This window comes from Cynocephalus volans, chromosome 3, assembly GCF_027409185.1.
Source record: "Cynocephalus volans isolate mCynVol1 chromosome 3, mCynVol1.pri, whole genome shotgun sequence".
Taxonomy (NCBI): domain Eukaryota; kingdom Metazoa; phylum Chordata; class Mammalia; order Dermoptera; family Cynocephalidae; genus Cynocephalus; species Cynocephalus volans.
The window spans coordinates 3828827-3856233 of NC_084462.1; the positions used below are offsets into that span (position 1 = coordinate 3828827).

Below are 27407 nucleotides of genomic sequence, written 5' to 3' on the forward strand. Positions count from 1 at the left end.
TGCTGGAGCCTGGGTTTGAGCTCAAGTCTCTCTAATTCCATCACCTTTCTTTTTTCTGCTCTATCTGGGGACACTCACACAGTAGTTAATGTTAAAATTGTCACAATGGTTCTTTGTGCTTCTACAGTTAGTCTCTGACTTCTTTCTCCCAGACAGGCTGTGATTCCTCCAGCCAGGACTGAGCTCTGGGTGAGTCCTCACTTGCTTGTCTTGATCTCTGAATATTCCGTTGTGCTTGTAACCTCCTGGTCCTGAGGCTTCCTTGTCTCCATCTCGTGAAAGCTGAGGGAGGCGTAATGGTGCTCCTGTTGTTCCTCTGAGGGAGGGGCTTTCCCAGTGGGGGACCCTTGGTTTGGGGTGCTGTCTGGCCAGGGCTTTTCCCTGGAACCCTGAGCAAAGAGGAGAGGAGGGAGTCACAGCAGGAACAAAGAAGCAGGCATGGTGTAATGAATTCTTAGAATTTCATGTAGCCTTGGTGGTATGATTTGAACATTTGTCTCTCCAAAGCTCCTGTTGAAGCTTAATTGCCATTATGGATTTGAAAGGTGGAGCCTTTAGGAGGTAACTGGATCATGAGGGCTATACCCTCATGAGTGGATTAATCCTTTGAGGATTAATGGATCAGTGGGCTAATGGATTAATGGGCTATTACATAACTTTACGAGGAGAGGAGGAAAGCACATATAATACGTTCAGCCCTCTCATCATGTGTTACCCTGTGCTGACTCAGGGACACTGCAGAGAGTCCTCACCAGGAAGAAAGCCCTCACCAGATGTAACCCCTTGACCTTGGACTTCCTACCCTCTACAACTGTAAGCAGTAAATTTCTTTTCTTTTCCAATTATTCAGTTTCCTGTACTGTGTTATCAGTGACAGAAAGCAGACTAAGACAGTAGGCATCCATTTTGAATACAAATTGGACTTTTTCATGCCAGAAACAGGCTTAGTCACTGTTGACACAGTTTCCAACTCTCCACATCCTCCCAGTTCCTCAAGGTGGTTCATCCACATATCTTCCTTATACAACTGCCTCCTGGTGACCACCTCCCTGTGGGACATATAGACACAACCTGGTTGACTCCCTCCCTCCCCCATGACTCCCATACCCCACATGGGCTGTGCAGATATTCTGCAGTGACCAGACTCAGTCCCAGCCTGACTCCACAGAACTCACACCTGCTTTCTCTGAACCCACCAGTCAGAACTCCCCGAGGGAAACCTGCTTGGGTAACACCCTGGATCCGATTGAGTCTTTGGCCCACAGGTCCCTCCCTCTTGCTCTTGCTCCATCTGCTGGTTGAGGGCGCTGCCCTCATGCCTCCTCCCTTCCCACTGGCCCTGTGAGATGCGCTGCCCAAAGAGAAAATTGTGAAAGTTTACAAGGGGAATGAGTGGATTACCTACAAATGTGTGAGATTCAGGATGATGTTAAGATTTCTAAACAGCAATAGTGGATACAGAAAATAATGAAATAATGTTTAAAACATCAAAGAAAAATCCCTTTGATCCTAGAATTTATTTACTGCCAAATGAAATTAAAATGTAGGGGCAGAAAATATTTTTTCTACACACGTGTCCTTGGAAGCCTTACTACAAGGAAACCCAAATTGAAAACACATTTGGAGAAAGAAATAAAATAAAAAGAGAAAAAAAAAACCCAGAAAATTCTGTGATAAGTATGGGATATAAAAGTAACAGAATACTTCAGTAAAATGTGTAGCTGTGTATGTTTTTTACAAAGACTGAAGAACACACAAACATTAAGTATGTTCATAGTAACTTAGCATGAAGACTGGAGATATACAGGAAATATCAACATTGTACAGTGTGGAGAGAGGGGAGACCAAGAGATATGAAAGCACACCAAAGTTCTTTATGCTATATGTGAGGCAGAGACACTAGTTTTTTAAGTAAGAAAGGAGAAAAATGAGATATTGAAAAAGTGGAACTAAGCAAAAAGTAAAACTTAGGAAATTCTTTTATATTAATAACCACAGTAAATACCAATAAATTAAACTCAACAGAGGATGTCAAATTGGAGTTTAAAGAACCTGGTTACATAGTGTTTGCAAAAATCACCGCTTAAGCATAAATTCATAAAATGCTGTGTGGAAACGATGGATAAGCATCAGGTGTCTAAATAACCAATAACAAATTGGCGTAGCTATATTAAGATCCAACCAAACAGACTTTAAAACAGAAAGTGTTGATATGGATAGAAAGAATCATTATGTGTGACAAAATGCTCATTTTCCAGAGAAGATATAATACTTCTAAAGCATATGGTTTTAGTTTGAAAGCACATCAAATATAAGAAACACATTTGATAGAATTACAGCAAGAAATTGACAAATATGTTATCATAATATAAAATTTCAACATTCCTCTCTCAAGTATTGATAGGTCCAGAAGATTTATCAGTAAAGATTTGGATTCGAACATTGCAATCAACCCACTGGATTATTAATGTTAGAATTTAAGAAATAAAAGATATGCATTATTCTTAAACACATGGAAACCTTTACAAAATTCATTATGTACAGGCCACAGATCAAGTCTCAACAAATTTACAAACTATGTTTTAAAGATGGTGGCCTAGGGGTGCCCAGAACATGTTCTTCCCATAGAAGAATATTGAAATAGGTGCACTGACACCACTGCTGCAGTCACCAGAACCATTGTTCTGTCCCAGAACTGTTGCCCATCACAGAGCAGCACCTCACAGAGCAGCAGTCCTGTGGATGGCCTGTCACTGCAACAGTGGACTCCACAGATGCTAGAGAGGTGGCTGCAAGCATCTCCGCCATTGCCACCTCTGTGAATTAACCCTGCTGCTGTGAAGGACACTGCAGATGTGAAGGAGGCAGTTGCAGCTGCTGCTGCAGCTGCTCCAACCCCCCGCCGCCTATGAGGTAATGCTGCTGCTGCCAAGTACACGGCCAAGGACACTAGGGGCACAAGGGAAGCAGTTGCCACCACTGGTGCCACTGAAACTACATATCCCAAGTGCTGTCCCCACAAGGTAACCCTGCTGCTGCTGCAGACACTGCAGACATGAAGGATGCAGTTGCAATCTCCAGTGTCACCGTCACTCCCACAAAGTAACTCCACTGTTGCTGTGGACAAAGCAGACATGAGAAAGGAAGTGTTGCCAACAAAAGTTAACTCCACTGCTGCTGCAGACAATATAGCTGTGTGGGCCACAACTGAGGACACTACAGCTGAACAGTCAACTGCTGCAACTACCCCTGCTGCAGTCACTGTCACCACCAGCACTGCTAGGAACCCATCATTGTCATGAGAGTAGCCTACAGCCACTGCAGCCAGAACTGCCATGCAGGCAATCCACCAAAGCCACCACCACAACCACAACCACTGCAAGGGTGGCCTGCTACCACAGCAGCAGGTGCAGAGGTGCAAGCAGTCTGCTGATCACTTAACTGAATTGACACAAGGAGGATCACCAGCACAGTCCAGGAAAGGAGAGTAATAGAAGAAGCAACTGCTCAATCAGATGACTAGACATCAATGTAGAGATACTAATAATATGAAAAAACAAGAAAATATGAGCCTATCAAAGGAATACAATACCTCTCATGAACCAGACTCCATAGATCAGGAAACCCTTGAAATGACTGAAGAGGAATTCTGAGTAAAAATCTTAAGGAAACTCAATGAGATACAAGAAGATGCAGTTAGACAACACAGTGAACTGAACAAAACCATCCAACATATGAAGGAGGAAATCTACAAAGAAATTAGTACTTAAAAAAAGAATGTAACAGAACTCATGGAACTGAAGGAGTCATTCAGTGAAATAAAAAGCACAACTGAGAGCTTAAGCAGCAGGCTAGAGCAAGCAGAAGAAAGAATTTGTGATCTTGAAGACAATATCTTTGAAATAACTCAGGCAGACCAAAAAGAAAAAGAAAAAAAGAATTATAAAAAATGAAGACAATCTAAAACAGATAGCAGATAACCTTAAGTATACAAATATCCAAATCATGGATATTTCTGAAAAGGAAGAGAAAGGAAAAGACATTGAGAACACATCCAATGAAATAATGATGGAACACTTTCCAGGTATAGGGAGAAACATGGACCTTCAGATTCATGAAGCTCAAAGATCCCCAAAAAGATTCAATCCAAAAAAGACCTTTATAAGACACATTATAGTCAAACTGACAAAAGTCAAAGACAAAGAGAGAATCCTAAACACAGCAAGAGAAAAGCATCAACTCACCTATAAGGGAGTCCCCATCATACTAACAGCAGATTTCTCAACAGAAACTTTATGGGCCAGAAGAGAATAGGATGATATTTTCAAAATACTAAAAGAAAAAAGAAACTACCAGACAAAAATACTGTGCCCAGCAAGGCTATCCTTCAGAAATGAAGGAGAAACAGTGTATTTCCCAGACAAACAAAACCTATGAGAGCTCACCACCACAGGACCAGATAAATAAGAAATCCTCAAGAGAGTCCTGTATCTGGAATCCAAAAAGTGATAATCACTTCCATGAATACATAAGAAAGAACAAAACCCACTGGTAGAACAAAAATGTAAATGAGAAAGAAAAAGAAACTATCTTACCACCTACAAAAACCAACAAACACTGAAGACAAACAAAGAAAGGGAAAGAAGAAACAAAAGTTATTTAAAACAACCAAATAAAAATCCATAAAATGCCAGAAGTAACACAACACCTTTCAGTAACAACACTAAATGTAAATAGAATAAATTCCCCACTCAAAAAACACAGAGTGGCTGATTGGATTAAAAAGATAGATCCAACTATATGCTGTCTACAAAAATTTCACCTCCCTGTAAAGACACACACAGACTAAGAGTGAAGGGATGAAAAAGAAATATACCATGCAAATGGAAATCAAAAAAGAGCAGGAGTAGCTATTCTTAGATAAAGTAGAGTTTAAATCAAAAACAATAAAGAGACAAAGAACATCACTATATAATGATAAAGGGATCTATCCAGCAAGAAGACACAATAATCATAAATATACATGCACCCAACATTGGAGCACCCAGATACATAAAGCAAACACTATTAGACCCAAGGAAAGAGATAGACCCAAATAGGGTAATAGTTGGAGATAGGAACACCCTTCTCACAACATTGAACAGGTAATCTAGGCCACAAATCAACAGAGAAACACAGAATTTAATCCACACTTTAGACTAATTGGACTTAGCAGATCTACAAAAACATTTCATCCAACAACCACAGAATATATAGTCTTCTCATCAGCACATGGAACATTCTCCAGGACAGATCATGTGTTAGGTCAAAAATCAAGTCTCAATAAATTTTTTAAAAAAGAACGAACTGCAAATATCTTCTCAGACCAAAATGGATTAAAGCTAGATATCAATAACAAGTGAAACTTTGGAAACTATACAAACACATGGAAATTAAACAACATACTTCTGAATCACCTATGGGTCCAAGAAAAATTAAACAGGAAGTAAAAATTTTCTCAAAATTAATGAAAATACAAATACATCTTACCAAAACTGGGGAAGGTTCAAAAGCAGTTCTGAGAGGAAGGTTTATGGCAATAAATGGTTAAATCAAAAGAATAGAAAGATTTCAAATAAACAACGTAATGCTACACCTCAAAGAACTAGGAAAACAGGAACAATCCAATCTCAAAATCAGTAGATGGAAAGAAATAATTAAGATCAGAGCAGAACTAAATGAAATAGACACCAAAAAAACCATACAATATATCAATGAAATAAGAAGTTTTATTTTAAGAAGTTAAACTAAATAGACAATCATTAGGTAGGGTAACTAAAAAAAAGAAGAGAGAAGACCCAAATAACAAAAATTAGAACTGAGAGACTAAACATTACAACTGATACCACAGAAATATAAAGAATCATTAGAGACCATTATAAACAACTATACACCAAAAAACTTGAAAACCTGGAGGAAATGGATAAATTTCTGGACACACACAAACTAACAACACTGAACCAAGAATAAATAGAAAACCTAAACAGATCAATAACAAGCAATAAGGCTGAAGCAGTAATCAGCAGTCTCCCAACAAAGCCCAGGACTGGATGGCTTTACTGCTGAATTCTACCAAACTTTTAAAGAGAAATTAATACCAAATGTCTTTAAACTATCCTAATAAATTGAAATCAAGGCCATTGTCCCTGATTCATTCTATGAGGCAAACCCCACACTCATACCAAAGCCAGATAGTGATACAACAAAAAAAGAAAACTATAGGCCAATATCTCTGACAAACATAGATGCAAAAATCCCCAATAAAATATTAGCAATCAGAATACAGCAACACATCAAAAAAATTGTACACTGTGATGAAGTGGGATTTATCCCAGGGATGCAAGGATGGTGCAACATATGCAAGTCAATAAATGTGATACACCATATCAACAAAATCAAGGACAAAAATCATATGGTTATCTCAATAGATGCAAAAAAAGCATTCAACAAAATTCAACATTGCTTCACAATAAAGACTGTCAGTAAATTAGGTAAAGAGGGAAAGTACCTCAACACAATAAAAGCCATATGTGACAAATCCAGTGCCAATATCATCCTTAAAAAATAGGAACAAGACAAGGATGCCTACTGTTACCACTCCTGTTTAACGTAGTATTGGAAGTACTTGCCAGAGCAATCAGGCAATAGAAAGAAATAAATGGCATATAGATTGGAAAAGATGAAGTCAAATTGTTCCTGTTTGCAGATGACATGATCCTATGTATAGAAAAGTCTAAAGACTCCACAAAAAGCTCTTAGATTTGATAAATGATTTCAGTAAAGTTTAAGATACAAAATCAACACCCCAAAATCAGCAGTTTTAATTCATCAATAACAAAAGCAGCAGGAAAAAAAATCAAAAAGCTAGCCCATTTATAATAGTCACACACACAAAAAAAATCCTGGGAATTAATTTAACCAAGGAGGTGAAAGATCTCTACAATGAGAACTACAAATCATTGTTGAAAGAAATTAAAGAGGACAGAAAAAGATGGAAGGACATTCCATGCTCTTGGACTGGAAGAATTAACATTGTGAAAATGTCCATACTACCCAAAGTGATTTACAGATTCAATGCAATCTCCCTCAAAATACCAATGACATTCTTCACAGAAACAGATTTTTAAAAATCCTAACATTCATATGGAACAACAAAAGACCCTGTGTACCCAAAGCAATCCTGAACAACAACAAAAAGTAAAGCCACAGGCATTTTACTACCTGACTTCAAACTATATTACAAGGCTACAGTAACCAAAACAGCATGGTACTCATATAAAAACAGACCACTTCAACTAATGGAACAGAATAGAGAACCCAGAAATCAACCCACAATCCTACAGCCAACAGATCTTTGACAAAGGCACCAAGAATATACATTGGGGGAAAAGACTGCCTCTTTAACAAATGGTTCTGGGAAAACTGGACATCCATAAAAGAATGAAACTAGACTCATATGTCTCACCATATACCAAAATTAACTTGAAATGGATTAAAGACTTAAATAGAAGACCTGAAACTATATAACTACTGAAAGAAATCATAGGGGAAACACTTTAGGAAGAAGGACTGAGTAAGGGCTTTTTATGAATATGACCCCAAAGCACAGGCAACAAAAGGAAAAATAAGCAAATGGGATTATATCAAACTAAAAACCTTCTGCATGGCAAAAGAAACAATTAACAGAGTGAAAAAACAACTTAGAGAGTGGGAGAAAATATTTGTAAACTGCTGTGAATTGTGTTCCCCAATGTCCATATATTAGAAGCTTAATTCCCACTGTGACTGTTAAGAGGGTGGGAAATCCTATTACAGCAATTGAAAGGTTGAGCCTTGAAGAGGTGATTGGATTGTAGGACCATGCTATAATGAATGGATTAATTATGGTGGTCAGGGGCGTGGTTTTCAGGGCTTTAAAATGAGAGTGAATGAGGAGGTTAGTCTCTCTCTGCTCCACCATTTTCACAATGTGATACTCTGCTCTCTGCTTCCATCATCTTGCAATGTCACCACCACCAGATGTGTTTCCTTGGACTTTGGACTTCCCAGCCACAGAAATCACAAGTGATACATTTTGTTTTCTTATAAATTACTGATTTCCTTGTATTTTGTTATAGGCAACAGAAACAGACTACTAATACACAAACTATACATCTGACAAAGGATCAATATCCAGAATATACAAGGAACTCAAACAACTTAATTGCAAAAAAACCCAAATAACCACATTAAATAATGGGCAAAGGAGCTGAATAGTCACTTCTCAAAGGAAGATATACAAATGGTCAACAGACACACGAAGAAATGCTCAACATCACTCAGCATCAGGGAAATGCAAACCAAAACCACATTAAGATATCATCTTACTCCAGTTAGACTGACTATTATCAAAAAAGTGGAGAAAAGGGAGCCCTCCTACACTGCTGGTGGTACTGCAAATTGGTGCAGCCATTATAGAAAACAGTACGGAGATTCCCCAGACATCTACAGATAGAACTGCCATATGATCTAGCAATTCCACTGCTGGATATTTACACAGAGGAATGGAAATCATCATGTCAAAGAGATACCTGCACTCCCATGCTTACTGCAGCTCTATTTATAATAGCCAAGAGTTGGAACCAACCTAAACGTCCATCATCAGATGACTGGATAAGGAAAATGTGATATATTTATACAATGGAATACTATTTTGCCATAAAAAAGAATGAAGTACTGCCATTCACAGCAACATGGATGAACTTAGAGAAAATCTTATTAAGTGAAATAAGCCAGGCACAGAAACAGAAATACCACATGTTCTCACTCATAAGTAGGAGCTAAAAAATAAAGATGGAAATAAAAAGAAAGAAAGATAGAACAATCATGATAATACATTGAACTTTCAAAAGGAGAGAACAGAACTGAGGTTACTAGAGGTGAAAAAGGGGGAGGGGGAAAGAGGTAAGGGAGAAATTTGTAAAGGGCCATGGAAAATGATTACAATGTATATTGTCAAATATACTAATAATTCTGATTTGAGCATCACATATTGCACACAGGTATTGATATTCAACTCTGTACCCACAGATATGTACAATCAAGTATATTACAATAAAAAATATTTTAAATAAATTAAAAATAGATATCAAAAAAACCATGTATTCAGACCAAAAAATATCTAGGTAGAATTTAAGTATGGAAAGATATTTTTAAATCCCCACACATATGGAATTTTTAATGCCAAATAATTTAAGATTTAAAGAAGAACTTGCAGTAGTGTTTTAACAATATCCAGAAATGACAGAACGTGAAATGGAGTGAAAGCTGTGTTATAAGATAAACTTATCTATCACCACTGTTATGAAGAGGGAAGAGGTATAAATTAACAAGCTAAATATCCACCTTAAAAATTAGTAAAGGAATACTGGAATAAACCAAAGTAAGTAGAAGAAAGGTGTTGAGATAAATAAAGATAAATAAAATAGAAAAAAAATATATGGTGAGAATATCAATAATCTCAAACATTGGTTCTTTGAAACTAATAATAAAATAGGCAAACAGTTCACAGGATTGAACTAGAAAAAAAGAAAAGTCACAAATAACTGATATCAGGAATATAATAGGGAAAGTAATTCCAACTAAAACAAATAGTATAAAGACAAGAGAATGCCACTCATAACCATTTGTCAAAAAATTATGAAACCTAGGGCAAATGAACAAATCTCTAGAACAAAAGCTCACTGAAGATTGAATTAGAAAAATTGCACAAAGAGACAACACCAGGCCCAGATGGTTTTATAAGTGACATCTATCAGTCATTTAAGAAATAAGTCATTCCAATTTTTTAGGCTGTCTTCCAGATAATAGAAAAAGAGAGAATAGTCTCCTATTCCTCAGTATTATCTTGATGTTTAAACAAAGGAAACAGGAGGAGAAAGGAAAATGACAGGTCTACTTGATTCATTCCTATAGATGCTGAAGTGCTAAGCAAAAGATCATCAAACTGAATCTACAAAGATATTAAAAAATATATACCATGAACTATTTCCAGAAATGCTAGAATAGTTTCATATTAGAAAGCTCAACATCACTCAGCATCCGGGAAATGCAAATCAAAACCACATTGAGATACCATCTAACCCCAGTTAGGATGGCTAAAATCCAAAAGACTATGAACGATAAATGCTGGCGAGGCTGCGGAGAAAAAGGAACTCTCATACATTGTTGGTGGGACTGCAAAATGGTGCAGCCTCTATGGAAAATGGTATGGAGGTTCCTCAAACAATTGCAGATAGATCTACCATATGACCCAGCTATCCCACTGTTGGGAATATACCCAGAGGAATGGAAATCATCAAGTCGAAGGTATACCTGTTCCCCAATGTTCATCGCAGCACTCTTTACAATAGCCAAGAGTTGGAACCAGCCCAAATGCCCATCATCAGATGAGTGGATACGGAAAATGTGGTACATCTACACAATGGAATACTACTCAGCTATAAAAACGAATGAAATACTGCCATTTGCAACAACATGGATGGACCTTGAGAGAATTATATTAAGTGAAACAAGTCAGGCACAGAAAGAGAAATACCACATGTTCTCACTTATTGGAGGGAGCTAAACATTAATATATAAATTCACACACACACATACACACACACACACACAAACCGGGGGGGGGGGAGGGAAGAAGATATAACAACCACAATTATTTGAAGTTGATACAACAAGCAAACAGAAAGGACATTGTTGGGGGGGAGGGGGGAGGGAGAAGGGAGGGAGGTTTTGGTGATGGGGAGCATTAATCAGCTACAATGTATATCGACAAAATAAAATTAAAAAAAAAAAAAAAGAACATAGGTCTTAAAAAAAAAAAAAAAAAAAAGAAAGTCTTTGTCATTCACCATGGTAACAGGTTAAGAAGAAAAAAATCCTATGAGCATTTAAAAGTTCAACAGAGGCAGCCCTTCCGCTCTCCTTGGACCCAGAGGGGAGCACCAGCCTCCGGGGTCTGACCCACTGAGGTGAGCCCAGCAGAACTGAATGGCACTAGGGGCTCATTCTACAACCACAGATTCTGGAACAGGAACCAAGGTGGTTTAACATCACCACCACCACACCTAGTGTAAAGCAAAAACAATTCACCACCACAGCTGCAACCAGAGCCACTCCACAGCCAACCTCAGTGTAACAGAAAAAGCAAATCCTCTACTAGGTGACCAAACATCAATGAAAAAATATTAGAAGTACAAACAAACAAGAAGAAATGACACCACCAAAAAAATACGGTAATGCTCCAAAGTCAGACTCCATGGAACAGAGAATCCTTGAAATGTCTGAAAAAGAATTCTGTGCAATGATCTTTAAAAAATCTTGAAGAAATAAAAGAAGACTTAATTAGAGAGCATGATGAAACAAGAAATAATATCCAGAATATGAAGGAGGAAATCTACAAAGAGCTTAATACCTTACAAAAGAGTATAGCAGAACTTCTAGAAATGCAAGGTTCACTCAATGAAATAAAAAACACAACTGAGAGCTTGAGCAGCAGGGTAGAGCAAGCAGAAGAAGGAATTTCAGAGCTTGAAGATGGTCTTTTTGAAATAACTCAGGCAAACAAAAAAAGGAAAAAAGAATTTAAAATAATGAGGAAAATCTAAGAGAGATAGCAGACAATCTCAAGTGTTCTAACATTTGAATCGTGGGTATCCTTGAAGGGGAGGAGAAAGTAAAAGGTATTGAAAACCTAGTCAAGGAAATAGTAACAAAAAACTTCCCAGGTGTAGGGCGAGATAAAGACCTTCAGATCCAGAAAGCTCAAAGGTCCCCAAACAGATTCAAACCAAAAAGATCCTCCTGAAGACACATTATAGTTAAATTTGCAGAGCTCAAAGACAAAGAGAGAATTCTACAAGCAGCAACAGAAAAGCATCAGGTCACTTATAGGGGAAACCACATCAAACTAACAGCAGACTTCTTAACAGAAACCCTACAGGCCAGAAGAAAATGGAATGATATATTCAAAATACTAAAAGAGAAAAATTACCATCCAAGAATTCTTTACCCAGCAAGGCTCACCTTCAGAAATGAGGGAGAAATAGTGTATTTCCCAGACAAACAAAAGTTGTGGAAGCTGACCACATGACCAGCCCTGCAAGAAATTTTCAAGGGAGTCATTCAACTGGAATCTGAATAATGGTGACCACTATCACAAATACACAAGAAAGAGCAAAACCCACTGTTAAAACAAAAATGCCAGCAAGAAAGAGAAAGAAGCTAAATGATTCCACCTTAAATTCCCAACTAACATTGAAGAAGAGAAATAAAAGGGGAAATAATGATCAAAAGATGTTTAAATCATCTAAACAAGAAGCAATTAAATGACAGGAATTAAGCAACACTTGTCAGTAAGTACCCTAAATGTGAACGGACTAAACTCCTTGTTCAAAAGACACAGGCTGACTGATTGGATTAAAAAGCTAGACCCAAGTATATGCTGTCTTCAAGAGACCCAAGTCACCTGTAGAGACACACACAGACTAAAAGTGAAGGGATGAAAAAGATATACCATGCAAATGGAAAACATAAATGAGCAGGAGTACCTAGTCTTAGACAAAATAGAGTTTGAACCAAAAAACATAAAAAGAGACAAAGAAGGCCACTATATAAAGGGATCTATCCAGCTAGAAGACATATCATAAACATGTAAGCAACCAGTGCTGGAGCACCCAGATATATAAAGCAAACACTCTTAGACCTAAAGAAAGAAATAGGCCCTAATCCATTAATAGTGGGTGATCTGAATACCCCTCTCCCAGAATGGTACAGATCTTCTAGGCAGCAAGTCAACAAAGAGACACAGGATTTAATTCACACCTTAGACCAACTGGACTTGGCAGATATATATAGAACATTTCACCCAAACCACTACAGAATACACTTTCTTCTCATCAGCTCATGGTACATTCTCCAGGATAGACCACATATTAGGTCACAAATCCAGTCTTAGCAAATTCAAAAAAAACTGAAATCATTCCAACTATCTTTTCAGACCACAATGGACTAAAATTGGAAATAACAATAAGAAAAACTCTAGAAGCTATACAAATACATGGAAATTAAATAACAGGCTCCTGAATGACCTGTGGGTCCAAGAAGAAATTAAAAAGGAAATCAAAAAATTTCTAGAAACTAATGAAAATAAAGATACATCATACTAAAACATGTGGGATACTGCAAAAGCAGTACTAAGATGCAAATTTATTGCAATAAATGCTTTTATCAAAAGAATGGAAAGACTTCAAATAAATGACCTAATACTACAGTTCAAAGAACATGAAAAACAACAACAATCCAAACCTAAATGTACTAGATGGAAAGAAATAATTAAAATCAGAGCAGAACTAAATGAAATAGAGAAGTGAAAAACAATAGAAAAGATCAACAAAACAAAAAGTTGGTTTTTCAAGAAAATAAATAAAATAAACCATTAGCTAGCTTAACAAAAAGAAAAAAAAAAAAAAAAGAAGAGAAGATCCAAATAACAAAAATCAGAAATGAAACTGGAGACATTACAATGAATACTACGGAAATATGAACAACAATTAGAGACTATTATAAACAGCTTTATGACAAAAAAATATGAAAATCTGGAAGATATGGATAAGTTTCCAGACACATGCAAACTACCAAGACTGAACCAAGAAGAGACAGAAAAACTGAACAGACCAATAAAAGGCAAGGAGATTGAAGCGGTAATTAGCAATCTTCCAACAAGGAAAAGTCTGGGTCTGGATGGTTTTACTGCTGAATTCTATCAAACTTTTAAAGAGGAGTTAATAACAATTCTCCTCAAACTATTCCAAAAACTTGAAACAGATGCTACTCTCCCAAACTCATTCTATCAGGCCCACATAACTCTGATACCAAAACCAGATAAAGACACAACAAAAAAAGAAAATTATAAGCCAATATCCTTGATGAACCCAGATGCTAAAATTCTCAACAAAATATTAGCAATCAAAATACATCAACATATTTAAAAAATTATACACTATGATCAAGTGGGATTCATCCCAGGGATGGTTTAACATATGAAAGTCAATAAATGTGGTACATCGCAACAACAAACTCAAGGACAAAGACCATATGATTATCTCAATAGAAGCTGAAAAGGCATTTGACAAAATTCAACATCCCTTCATGATAAAAACTCTCAACAAAATAGGTATAGAAGGAAAATATCTCAACACAATAAAAGCCATTTATGACAGGCTCACCGCCAGTATCATTCTGAATGGGGAAAAACTGAAGTCCTTTCCCTTAAGAACAGGAACAAGATAAGGAAGCCCACTCTCACCACTTCTATTTAACACAGTACTAGAGGTACTAGCCAGAGCAATCAGGCAAGAGAAAGAAATAAAGGGAATCCAGATTGGAAAAGATGAAGTCAAACTTTCTCTATTTGCAGATAACATGATACTATATATAGAAAAACCTAAAGTCTCTATCAAAAAGCTCCTAGAGCTGGTTAATAACTTCTGTAATGTTGCAGGATACAAAATAAATGCCCAAAATCAGTAGAATTTATACACTCAAATAATGAATTAACAGAAAGAGAAATAAAGAAAGTAAACCCATTTACAATTGTCACAAAAAAAGTAAGGTACTTAGGGATCAATTTAACAAAGGAAGTGAAAGTCCTCTACAATAAGAACTGCAAACCACTTCTGAAAGAAAGAACACACAAAAAGATGGAAAGATATTCTATGCTCTTGTATTGGAAGAATTAACACTGCAAAAATGTCCACACTACCCAAAGCGATCTATAGATTCAGTGCAATCCCCATCAAAATACCAATGTCATTATTCACAGAAATGGAAAAAACAATCTTACCTTTATATGGAAAAACAAAAGACACTGAATAGCCAAAACAATCCTGAGCAAAAAATAAACAAATAAATAAAGCCAGATGCATAACTCTATCTGACTTCAAATTATACCACAGAGCTATTATAACCAAAACAGCATGGTACTGGTATAAAAATAAACATTCAGACCAGTTGAGTAGAATTGAGAACCCAAAAATTACCCCTCAGGCTTACAGCCATCTGATATTGGACAATGGCAACAAAAATCTACACTGGGGAAAAGACTGCCTCTTCACCAGGTGGGGATGGAAAAACTGGATATCCACATGCAGAAGAACGAAACTAGATATGCATCTCTCACCATACACTAAAATCAACTCAAGATGGATTAAAGACTTAAGTATAAGACCTGAAACTGTGAAATTACTAAGGGAAAATATGGGTGAAATACTTCAGCAATTAGGTCTGTCACAGGTTTTATGAACATGAGCCTGAGAACTCAAGCAGCAGAAGAAAAAAATAAACAAATGGGATTATATCAAGCTAAAAAGCTTCTGCACAGCAAAGGAAACAATCAATAGAGTGAAATGACAACCTACAGAGTAGGAGAAAATTTTTGCTAACTATGCAACTGACAAGGGATTAGTATTCAGAATATACATAGAACTCAAGCAATTACAGTAAAAAACAAATAACCCAGTTAAAAAATAGGCAAAGGAGCTGAATAGACATTTTTCAAAGGAAGACATACAAATGGCCAACAGATACATGAGAAAATGCTCAACATCACTAGTCATCAGGGAAATGCAAATTAAAATGACATTGAGATACCACCTCACTCCTGATAGACTGGCTATAATTAAAAAGACAGCGAATAACAAATGCTGGTGATGGTGTGGAGAGAAGGGAACACTCCTACTCTGTTGGTGGGACTGTAAATTAGTACAACCACTATGGAAAACAGTATGGAGGTTTCTCAAACAACTACAGATAGATCTTCCATACAATCCAGCAATCCCACTGCTGGGTATATACCAGAAGAGAGATACCTGCACTCCCATGTTCATCACAGCTCTGTTTACAATAGCCAAGACATGGAACCAACCTAAATGTCCATCTATGGATGATTGGATAAGGAAACTGTAGTATATATACAGCATGGAATACTACTCTGCCATAAAAAAGTTTGAAGTACTCCCATTTGCAACAACATGGATGAGCCTGGAGAACCTTATGTTGAGTGAAATAAGCAAAGCACAAAGGGATAATACCACATGTGCTCACTCATATGTGGGAGCTAACAGAGAAAGAAGGAAGGAAAGAAAGACCACAGTAGTGCGTTGCTGTTACAGAGGTAGCGAACATTCCTAGTGCTACAAAGTGGAGTGGGGGGGGAGGGAGGTTGGGGGATAATTGGGTGGGGGACGCGGGGTACAAAACTAATTTCCATAATGGGTATGCTCCCAGTATGAATCTGGCCCTCACATCATGGGCACAAGTGGTGACAATTAGCTTTGTATCTCATGAATATTCATAATTTAAAAAAATTTTTTTCAAGTTCAACAGAAATTTATGAGAAAAACTTATTTAGTGATAGAAAGAAATTTCCTTAACCTTATGAAGGTTAACAAAAACCAACTTAAATGGCGGGATAGTGGGTGCATTTCCTTCAAAGTCAGGCATAATGAAAGATGACCATAACCACCACTTCCATTTGACTTTGAGTGCAGTCTTATCCTGCATATTAAGGCAAGGAGAAAGGATGAAGTGCTTGGTATACAAGGAGAAGAAATAAGCTGTTATGATTTTGCAGATGATATACTAATTTTAAATCCCTGAAGATTCTAAATAATATCCAAGACCAATTTGTGATTTTTCCATTAAAAATTATTTAAAATACTTTATATATATATATATGTGTATATATATATATGTATGTATGTATACACACATTATTTGAACTAATAGAAGAACTTAGCAAGTTTCAAGGATATATGACCAATTAAAAATGTAATTGAATTTCACTTTCTGAATCTACTGAGAGAATGAAGACAGTTCTTTGCACACAGACAGCTGACACTCTGGAAGGGGTGGGTGAAACTATAAAAAGCTGCACAGTTGTAGTGAATGCCCTAGGGCAACCCAGCAGAGAAATTCAACCCCATCAATGTGGGAAAGAAAAAGGAGAAGCTCTGTGTTGCCAAATGGTGGGGAAATGAAAAGTAACTGGCTGCTGTTCTATCTATAGTCATGTTCTGCCCACAGTCTGAGGTGTCACATGGAGTTCCGTTGGCAGGTGAAGTTAGGTCTGTGTGTCCTCACTTCCTTATCAAAGTGATTATTCAGACAAGTGGATAGTTTCTGAAATCTGAAATCTCTTAGAATACAAACACATCTGCAGAGTATAAATGAGGCCAGTTATTTCTTGCTCAGAACCTGAAGCCCAGAACGATGAGGTGATTCTTGCAGGAAGTAACACTACATTGGTATCGCATTCAGCTGCTTTGCTTCAACAATCTATGACAATTAAAAATAACAATATCACTAATTTTTCAGTTGGTATTTATATCTCTTAAAAAGAACAGAGCAGCCGACTTATCAGTAAGGTCTAAGAGTTCTTCAGCTACCAATGCAACAAGATTTTAAAGGACATCCAAGAATAACTTGAGACATTTTTTAATTAAAAAGAAAATCTCATAGTTTTAAAAATACTTTCGTGCTGTGTTTTGTCAATAAGGAATCAGAAAATGCCCTTTCAAAGGATAGCAAAAACTAGTTCCTAGGAAGAAAAATAACAAAAGATATGCAAGATCTGTGTAAAGAAATTCTTTATCTTTCTTGAAAACATGAAAAAAGATTTAAACAAATAGAGAGATACCTACTTTTGTGGACAGGAAGACTTGCATTTACTAACAAGTAAATTCTTCCCAAGTTGAGCTGCAGAGTATATGTAATTCCAATGAAAACATCAAAAGGAATATTTTTAGGAACTTGACAAACTGATTCTAACATTTTCGTGGAAAAACAAAGAGGTAAGAATAGCCAAGACACGACTGAAGGAGACTAAGGAGAGGATTTTTCTCTAGGAAATATCAGGACTTATTTTTGAATTTATAGATTCTATTGACTCTATAGACTGTTCTGACTCAGGGACAGTAAAATTGACCATTGGAATGGACTAGCTAGAGACCAAAGAAAGAGGTCAAAACATATATAGAGTGTAGATACATGAAAGAAGTGGCATAGCAGATCAATGGAGAAGGGAGGAAGGAAGTGTTAAAAAAAAAAACAAAGAAGGAGCACATATGAATCAATACAGTACCTCACATACAAAAATCAACCCAGGTGGACTAAGTACTTAAATGTCAAAAGGAAAACATGGAACTTTTAGTAGAAACTATGCTTGAGTATCTTTCTAATCTTAAGATGAGAAAGATTTTCTTAAATGAGACCCAAAGATACTCAATAGAAAAGAGAAGATTGGTGAATACGATTACATTACAATTAAGAACTTATGTTCATCAAAGGCCACCTTAAGAAAAGTGAAGGCTAGGCTGGCCGGTTAGCTAATTGGATAGAGCATGCTGCTAACAACCCCAGGGTCAAAGGTTTTGATCCCCATACCAACCAGCCACTAAAAAGAATAAAAAAGAAAAGTGAAGACTGGGAGAAGATATTTATAATACATACTACCAGAAAAAAAATAGTATAAAATGATAAAGTTCACTGAAAAATTCAGTAAGAAAAGATCAAACACCTAACAGAAAAGTAGACTCCAGAGGTGACCACTCATTTTATGGAGGAGGTGTTCGTATGAAAATGAAAACATAGAGAGACTTTTCATCCTCATTGATAACCAAAGAAATGCAAATAAATACTACAGTGAGATAGAGAGAGGGATCACACACACATGCACACACAAATGGAGAACACTGAGAAAGCAAAGTGCAGGAGAGATTATCGGAAAACAGAATCTCATAGGCATAGATGGGAGTGTAAATGGATACACCTGCTTTGGAAAACCATTTGACGTAATCTCATAAAAATGGACATTCTCATTCCCTGTGATCCAACAATTAAATTCTTAGGTAATGCTAAAGAAAGTTCTTGAAAATAAATACAATGAGACATGAGTAAGAATGTTCATAACAGCCACATCAGGAAAAAGTGAAATGTGCATCAATATGAGCTTATGTAATGGACATCATTATAAAACGAAATATTATACAGTGGGGAAAATAAATAAACTGCAACTTTGTGCAATAACATGAATAAATCTTCATAATACAAAGTGCAGTGAACAAAGAAAGTCCACGAAGAATGTACAGAGTGTGATACTCTTTGAAAGCTCAGAAGCAATTAAAACTAAAGAGAGCACATTTCAAGTATTATGTGATAACACTAGAAAGAAAAGATTCAGAACAGTGGTTACTGAGGATGCATCAGGGAGCAAAATGAGGAGCTATAAGTTACCACCAATGTTTTAGGTGTCAGACTGAATGGTGGGTCCACAGATATTTATCTTATTATGAATAAAAATGAATAAGTAAAAGAGAAAAATGCTCATTTTAGTGATGACAGCTTGGTCATGAACCAAGCATTTTGGATAATTCCACTCAAGGCAACACGAGCTCAATGTTAAAAAAGGAAAGAGGGGACATGCTGGACAGGAACAGAGTGAGAGAAAATTACAAGGGCTGAAGAAGATGCAGCTCCTGTCCTCAAGAACTTCACAAGTACAAAGAGCAGGTAAATGCAGTGACACTGTGTGATGAGCCCCTCAGGGCAGGGAAGCACGTGGGGCTGTGGGGACACAGAGCAGGAGGGATAGTTGTCAATTTGGAGGGAGATGGCAAAGTTTTCCCAGAGTAGGAGATATTGAGATTAGAGCTAGAAGGATCAGACAAGGTGAACTGGTAGAAATGGGGAAGGAAGGGCATTTCAGATGGAAAGAACTATACCTAAAAAGGCTCAAAGTTGTAAGAGGGTAGGTCTGCATGGAGACAGAAGGCCAGTGTGGACCGACGACAGGGTAGGATCGGAGGGCAGGAAACAGGCTGGAGAGGCCATCAGGTGATGGGCCAGGGAACGTGGACTTGATTCTCTAAGCAATAGCAGCAAACAGCAGCAGCATTGAAATTCCAGGCTGGATGGAAAGTAATAGTTTGGATGGAAAGTAATAGTTTGGGGAAGATGACAGAGGAAGACTGTGTCCAGGATGACAGATGGAGGCAAGGGGGTAAGGTGAGTTCAGGGGTCAGCAAAGGTGGAGCAGGAGAAGGGCCTTAGAAAGAAGGTTGGGTGGTACATAACGATCTGTTGGCTCTAGAAGATGAAGGAGAAGAACAGGAGAGAAGACAACTCCCAGGTGTCTTTCCAAGGAACCAGGGAGGAGTGAGTTTGGGGAAATGCTGTGGAGCTTAGTTGAGACTCTCAAAGTTGACATGCACCAGGGCCCCCTGTGCATGCGAAGATGCCCACTTCACTCACCCAGGCAACTGAACCCATGACAGGGTCTTCATCATCCATGCCCTCTTGTCTCCTGGCTGCTTGTTTCCTGTGGACCTTCACTCTAAGGGAAGAAACAAGCACACTGCAGCGAGAACAGCTCAGGCATGAGGAAACAGGCTGCCTCCCCCCGCCCCCCTTTTTAAGATGGTGAAAATGATGACAGGCGTCCAGGCCCTGGAACTGGACTTGGGGACCTTCCTGAGATGCAAGTGAGGGCTCCATCTTCCTAGTTCTTACACACAAGAATTTATACCCAAATAATCACAGCAGTGTTAATAGCCAGTAAGTGGAAACATTGATAGACATCTACGGATGGATGAATAGACAAATAAAATGTGCTCCATCCATACAATGGGATATTATTTAGAAACAAAAAGGGATGAAGTACTGATACAGGCAACAGCATGGATGAACCTTGAGAACATGATGGTAAGTGAAAGAAGCCAGATACAAAGGACCACTTATTGTATGATTGCATTTATAAGAAATGTCCAGAATAGGCAAATCTAGAAAGACAGGGAATTGATTAGGGTTTGGGGAAATATGGGGTGTGGGGCTGGTGAAAGCTAAGGGGTGTGGGGTTTCTTTTTTTTTTTTTCATTCTGAGCTAATGAAAATGTTCTAAAATTGATTGTGGCGATGGGTGCAAAACACTGAATATACTTAAAGCCATTGAATTGTACACTTTCAATGGATGAGTGTGTGGTATGTGAAGTATATCTCCATAAAGTTAGAAAAAGAAGCTACCAAGCTCTGCATTGCTGGGATTTAAAGACCTCTGTCCCTACCACACACCTTCTTGTACCTTTGTACCTTCCCTGGGACCAAAGCTTACACGCAAAAGAAGATGAGGCACACACAGAGAGAGAACAGGGCCATGGCACCAGCACCTCCAAGGGCTGCAGGAACCACTCCTGCCCCCAATACTGATTTCTCTGCAGAGAAGAGGAGCGTGAGATGACTCACTCTCAGGACTCAGTCTTCCCACATGTTTGTGAAACTCGCTCCAGACCCCTGCTCAGCCAGGAAATGGAGGTCCCCGAGCTCCCAACCAACCACCTCCTGTCTGAACCCCAGCCCCTCTCTCCCACCTTCCTTCACTCTGGGATCCATGCCCCTCCCCTTGGGGCTCACCCCTCCCCACCCCAACCAACCTCCACAGCAGGCCCCCTGACCTGGCAGCAGCAGGACCGTGACCCTCTGGGCCCCGTGGACATTCCAGGCCTTGCAGCTGAGCCTGAGGCCAGAGCTGAGCCCCCTGTGGAGGCTCAGGGAGCTGTTGGCCCAGGGCCCAGCTGAGCTGGAGGTGACCGTGAAGGAGGAGTTGCTGCTGTTCCCCTCCAGCAGCCCCTCCCCAAGCTGCCAGCGCAGGGAGGGGGGTGGCTGGGCTCGGGAGGAGCAGCCGCAGTGTAGACCCTCAGCCTCCCAGGAGCAGGAGGGGCCCAGCAGCTGTGGGGGGTCTGTACGGAGGGAGGAGAGGGGTCAGCAGGTGCCCCCTCCTCAGGGCCCCAAAGTCCTGTTCCCAGGGGTCTCCATACTCACAGAGCACAGAGAGGCTCAGAGAGACACTTTGGTGGCCTAGTGAGTTCCGAGCTTGGCAGGTGAAGTCTCCATCTTCTGTGGTCCCTACTCGAGGCAGATACAGGGTCCCAGTATTGGAGACGGGGGTGGCATTCAGAACCAGAGACCCTTGGAACCAGCTCAGTTCTGCAGGGGGGTTGCTGTCAGCAGCACAGAGCAGCTGCAGAGCCTGGCCCTCCAGGATGGGGAGGGATGGGGTGTTTTGTAGGATCTTGAGGTCTTTAGGGAGAGAGATGCAAAGAGAGACAGAGAAAAAAGAGATAAGGAAGGGGAGGCTGACAGTCTCCATCCTTCTCTCCTTCTCAGGACCTGGTTGGCACCTCCCTCTCCATCCCCGGCCCATGCTGGTTGGGTTGTGCTTTGGTCCAAAAGCTGGGTCTTTAACACTTAGGAGGTTGACCAAAAGCATTTGGGCCTCATATCTTTGGAGAGAGGCTCAATATCTCACTGGGACATGCCTGGATTGTGTGGCAGAGAGAGAAGAGACAGCAGCCAATGGTTTGGGGAAATACGTTACATTAGCAGAGCAAGAAATAGGACTGCAGAGGGCAGGAGGAGAACACAAAGCACAGCCATGGTGAAATCAGATAGGCCTGGATCGGTCCCTGATCACAGTGGTAAGAAGCAGACCACGGGAGGGGTGGTGGTGGGTAGGATCCAGTCCCTTCACAGCTTAGAGCAGAATGTGAGGGGTTGTGTGTACATGCACGTGTGCATGCACGTGTGCACATGAGCCATGCAGAAGATGGGGTCTGGAGGGTGGCCAATCTCATCCTTTCTCCTCCCATATCTGACCTCCCATATCATGACCTGATTCTCTACCTCCATTCTGAGGGGGCCACTAAGGTAGGTCCCAGCCTAGGAGAAGAAAGGTTTTTTCCTACCTGTGCCATTTCTGAAGAAGATGTTGATGGTGAGATTCTGTGGAGCATCTGGGATAGAACGATATGGATCTCACTTCAGAGGTGAGGAGTGGGATGAGCGTGGGCCAGGGAGGGAGCCAGGGAGGGGCCGTGAAAACCAGGGCGGTGGTGATGGCTGTCCTTCTGGCCCACTCCCCACCCAGACTCCCAAGGCTCAGACCCACACATGAGCTGTTAGTAGTTATCATTCTCTTTTTCTCTCTCTCTCCTGCACACACACACACACACACACACACACACACACACACACACACACACACACACACACCACACACACACCACACACACACGCACACACGCACGCACACACCACACACACCACACACACACACCACACACCACACACACACACACACCACACACACACACACACCACACACACCACACACACACACACACACCACACACACCACACACACACACACACACACACCACACACTACACACCACACACACACCACACACACACCACACACACCACACACACCACACACACACACCACACACACACCACACACTACACACCACACACACACACCACACACCACACACACCACACACACACACACACCACACACACACACACACACACCACACACTACACACCACACACACACCACCCACACCACCCACACCACACACACACACCACACACACACCACACACTACATACCACACACACACACCACACACCACACACACCACACACCCACACACACCACACACCCACACACACCACACACCACACACCACACACACCACACACACACACCACACACACCACACACACACACCACACACACACCACACACACACACCACACACAACACACACACACACCACACACACACCACACACTACACACCACACACACACACCACACACACACACCACACACACACACCACACACACACACACACACCACACACCACACACACCACACACACACACCACACACACACCACACACTACACACCACACACACACACACCACACAGCACACACACCACACACCCACACACACCACACACCCACACACACCACACACCCCCACACACCACACACCACACACACCACACACACACACCACACACACACACCACACACCACACACACACCACACACACACCACACACACACACCACACACACACACCACACACACACACACACACCACACACCACACACACCACACACACACACCACACACACACCACACACTACACACCACACACACACACACCACACAACACACACACCACACACCCACACACACCACACACCCACACACACCACACACCCCCACACACCACACACCACACACACCACACACACACACCACACACACACACCACACACCACACACACACCACACACACACACCACACACACACACCACACACACACCACACACTACACACCACACACACACACACCACACACCACACACACCACACACCACACACACACACACACCACACACACACACACACCACACACACCACACACACACACACACACACCACACACACCACACACACACACACCACACACTACACACCACACACACACCACACACACACCACACACACCACACACACCACACACACACACCACACACACACCACACACTACACACCACACACACACACCACACACCACACACACCACACACACACACACACCACACACACACACACACACACCACACACTACACACCACACACACACCACCCACACCACCCACACCACACACACACACCACACACACACCACACACTACATACCACACACACACACCACACACCACACACACCACACACCCACACACACCACACACCCACACACACCACACACCACACACCACACACACCACACACACACACCACACACACCACACACACACACCACACACACACCACACACACACACCACACACAACACACACACACACCACACACACACCACACACTACACACCACACACACACACCACACACACACACCACACACACACACCACACACACACACACACACCACACACCACACACACCACACACACACACCACACACACACCACACACTACACACCACACACACACACACCACACAGCACACACACCACACACCCACACACACCACACACCCACACACACCACACACCCCCACACACCACACACCACACACACCACACACACACACCACACACACACACCACACACCACACACACACCACACACACACCACACACACACACCACACACACACACCACACACACACACACACCACACACCACACACACCACACACACACACCACACACACACCACACACTACACACCACACACACACACACCACACAGCACACACACCACACACCCACACACACCACACACCCACACACACCACACACCCCCACACACCACACACCACACACACCACACACACACACCACACACACACACCACACACCACACACACACCACACACACACCACACACACACACCACACACACACACCACACACACACCACACACTACACACCACACACACACACACCACACACCACACACACCACACACCCACACACACCACACACCCACACACACCACACACACCACACACACACATCACACACCACACACAACACACACACACACCACACACACACCACACACTACACACCACACACACACACCACACACCACACACATACACACACCACACACACACCACACACACACCACACACACACACACCACACACACTCACCACACACACACCACACACACACACACACCACACAAACACACATATATACCACACACACCACACACACACACCACACACACACACCACACACACACCACACACACACACCACACACACACACACCACACACACACCACACACACACACCACACACACACACACCACACACACACACACACCACACACACACACACATATATACCACACACACCCACCACACACACCACACACACACACACACACCACACACACACACACACACACCACACACACACCACACACACACACCACACACACACACCACACACACCACACACACACACACACACACCACACACACACACACATACACACATATATACCACACACACACAATATACACACACACACATACCACACACACACACTCACCACACTGCCACTGCCCTCAGTGACCCAGTCATCTCTCCCAGCACTCACAGGAAACATTGAGCTGAACTGTTCTCTCTGTGGACACCTGAGCTCCTTGGCGTTTCACCTGACAGGTAAGGTTGGTGCCATGGTCCTGGGGCCTCAGAGTGAGGTTGAGCACCCAGGAGCGGAGGGTTCTGGGGCCCATCAAAGTAAGGGCATCCCCCATCCAAGAGAAGGTGAGAGGTTGTCCCCCTTCGCAGGACCCTGGCAGACTGCAGCTCAGGTTTGCAGGGCGGCCGGACTCCAGAGGCTCCAGGAAGTGGATGTCAGGTTTCTCTGTCAGGGCTGAGGAGGAGAGAGGGAGATGCCCGTGCCCCAGGGGGCAGGGGGAGGGATCCACAGTGGGACCATGAGAGCGACCAGGGCCTCAGGGCCTGAGCTGGCTCCAGGTCCCATGTCTCTTCTGACCACCCTAGCCCCAAGACCAGGAGCAGGGGAATGCTCTCCTTTCCTACCCCTTTCCTAATACAGGGGTCTCCACGTTCCAGGGTCCTCTCCTGGGGCCCCTGCCATACCTGTCACCTGCACATTCAGCTTCTTATGTATGTAGTTATGCTTTACATTATCTCCTTTCTCCACTCGGAAGAAGTAGGTTCCTGTGTCCTCCATCCTGGCATCTCTGATGCTCAGGGAGCAGTTTTGGGTCGTGACATTCCCAACGAGGTGGAATCGTCCCTGGGTCTCTGTCTTCACTGCTTTGTCTGGATTGTTTGTGGCCACAGGTTTATCATAGTATATGTGATCGCTGTCCCGGAACCAGGAGATATAGAGTTGGCCAGGGGAATACCACGACCTCCAGGGGTAGGAGAAGGAGCAGGGCACGAGGACGCACAGGCCCTCTTGCACCGTCACCGTCTTCTTCAATTGTAGCTCGTACCCTTGCTTCTCCTGCAGGGACCCTGGGGGGACACAGAGATTCAGATGCAGCCCCAGTCTTCCCCCACCTGTGCTCACCCCTCTTTCCACAGCCCACTCACCCCCCCACAGCAGGGGCAGCAGCAGCAGGGCCAGCATGTCTGCATCTGCCAGGGCCAGAGCCTGGGTCCAGGTCCCTCTTTCAGGGAAGGAAATGCCCCAAATGTGGGGTGGGGCCAAGGAAGCACTAACAGGAAGCCAATGAATGAGTGACAGCTGAGCCATCCGCGAAAGGGGAACTTGGGTGCCATGTGCCCTTGGGGAATGAGGCGGGGCTGGGAAATCATTCTGTAACCCTAGCCTCACTGAACACTGCAGGTGAAGATATTGAAATCCCTGGAGTGTCAAAGGCTTG

The 27407-nt window shown here is 41.6% G+C and overlaps 1 protein-coding gene across 2 annotated transcripts; it reads right to left on the minus strand.

Annotated features, from left to right (window-relative positions):
* Nucleotides 1-197: 197 nt before the first annotated feature.
* On the minus strand, nucleotides 198-27151 carry LOC134373210 (sialic acid-binding Ig-like lectin 5). 2 transcript variants are annotated; one of them, XM_063090771.1, is made up of 9 exons: nucleotides 27115-27151; nucleotides 26653-27036; nucleotides 26144-26422; nucleotides 22872-22919; nucleotides 21949-22206; nucleotides 21582-21866; nucleotides 21242-21341; nucleotides 20386-20467; nucleotides 198-389 (listed from the first exon to the last, which is right to left on the minus strand). In XM_063090771.1, exons 1-9 carry the CDS (start codon nucleotides 27149-27151, stop codon nucleotides 198-200), a joined length of 1665 nt encoding a protein of 554 aa, XP_062946841.1. The 2 variants fall into 2 exon arrangements, with proteins under 2 accessions (XP_062946841.1, XP_062946839.1); XM_063090769.1 differs by having other exon boundaries at nucleotides 21242-21332; nucleotides 21567-21866.
* Between the last annotated feature and the right edge of the window lie 256 nt (nucleotides 27152-27407).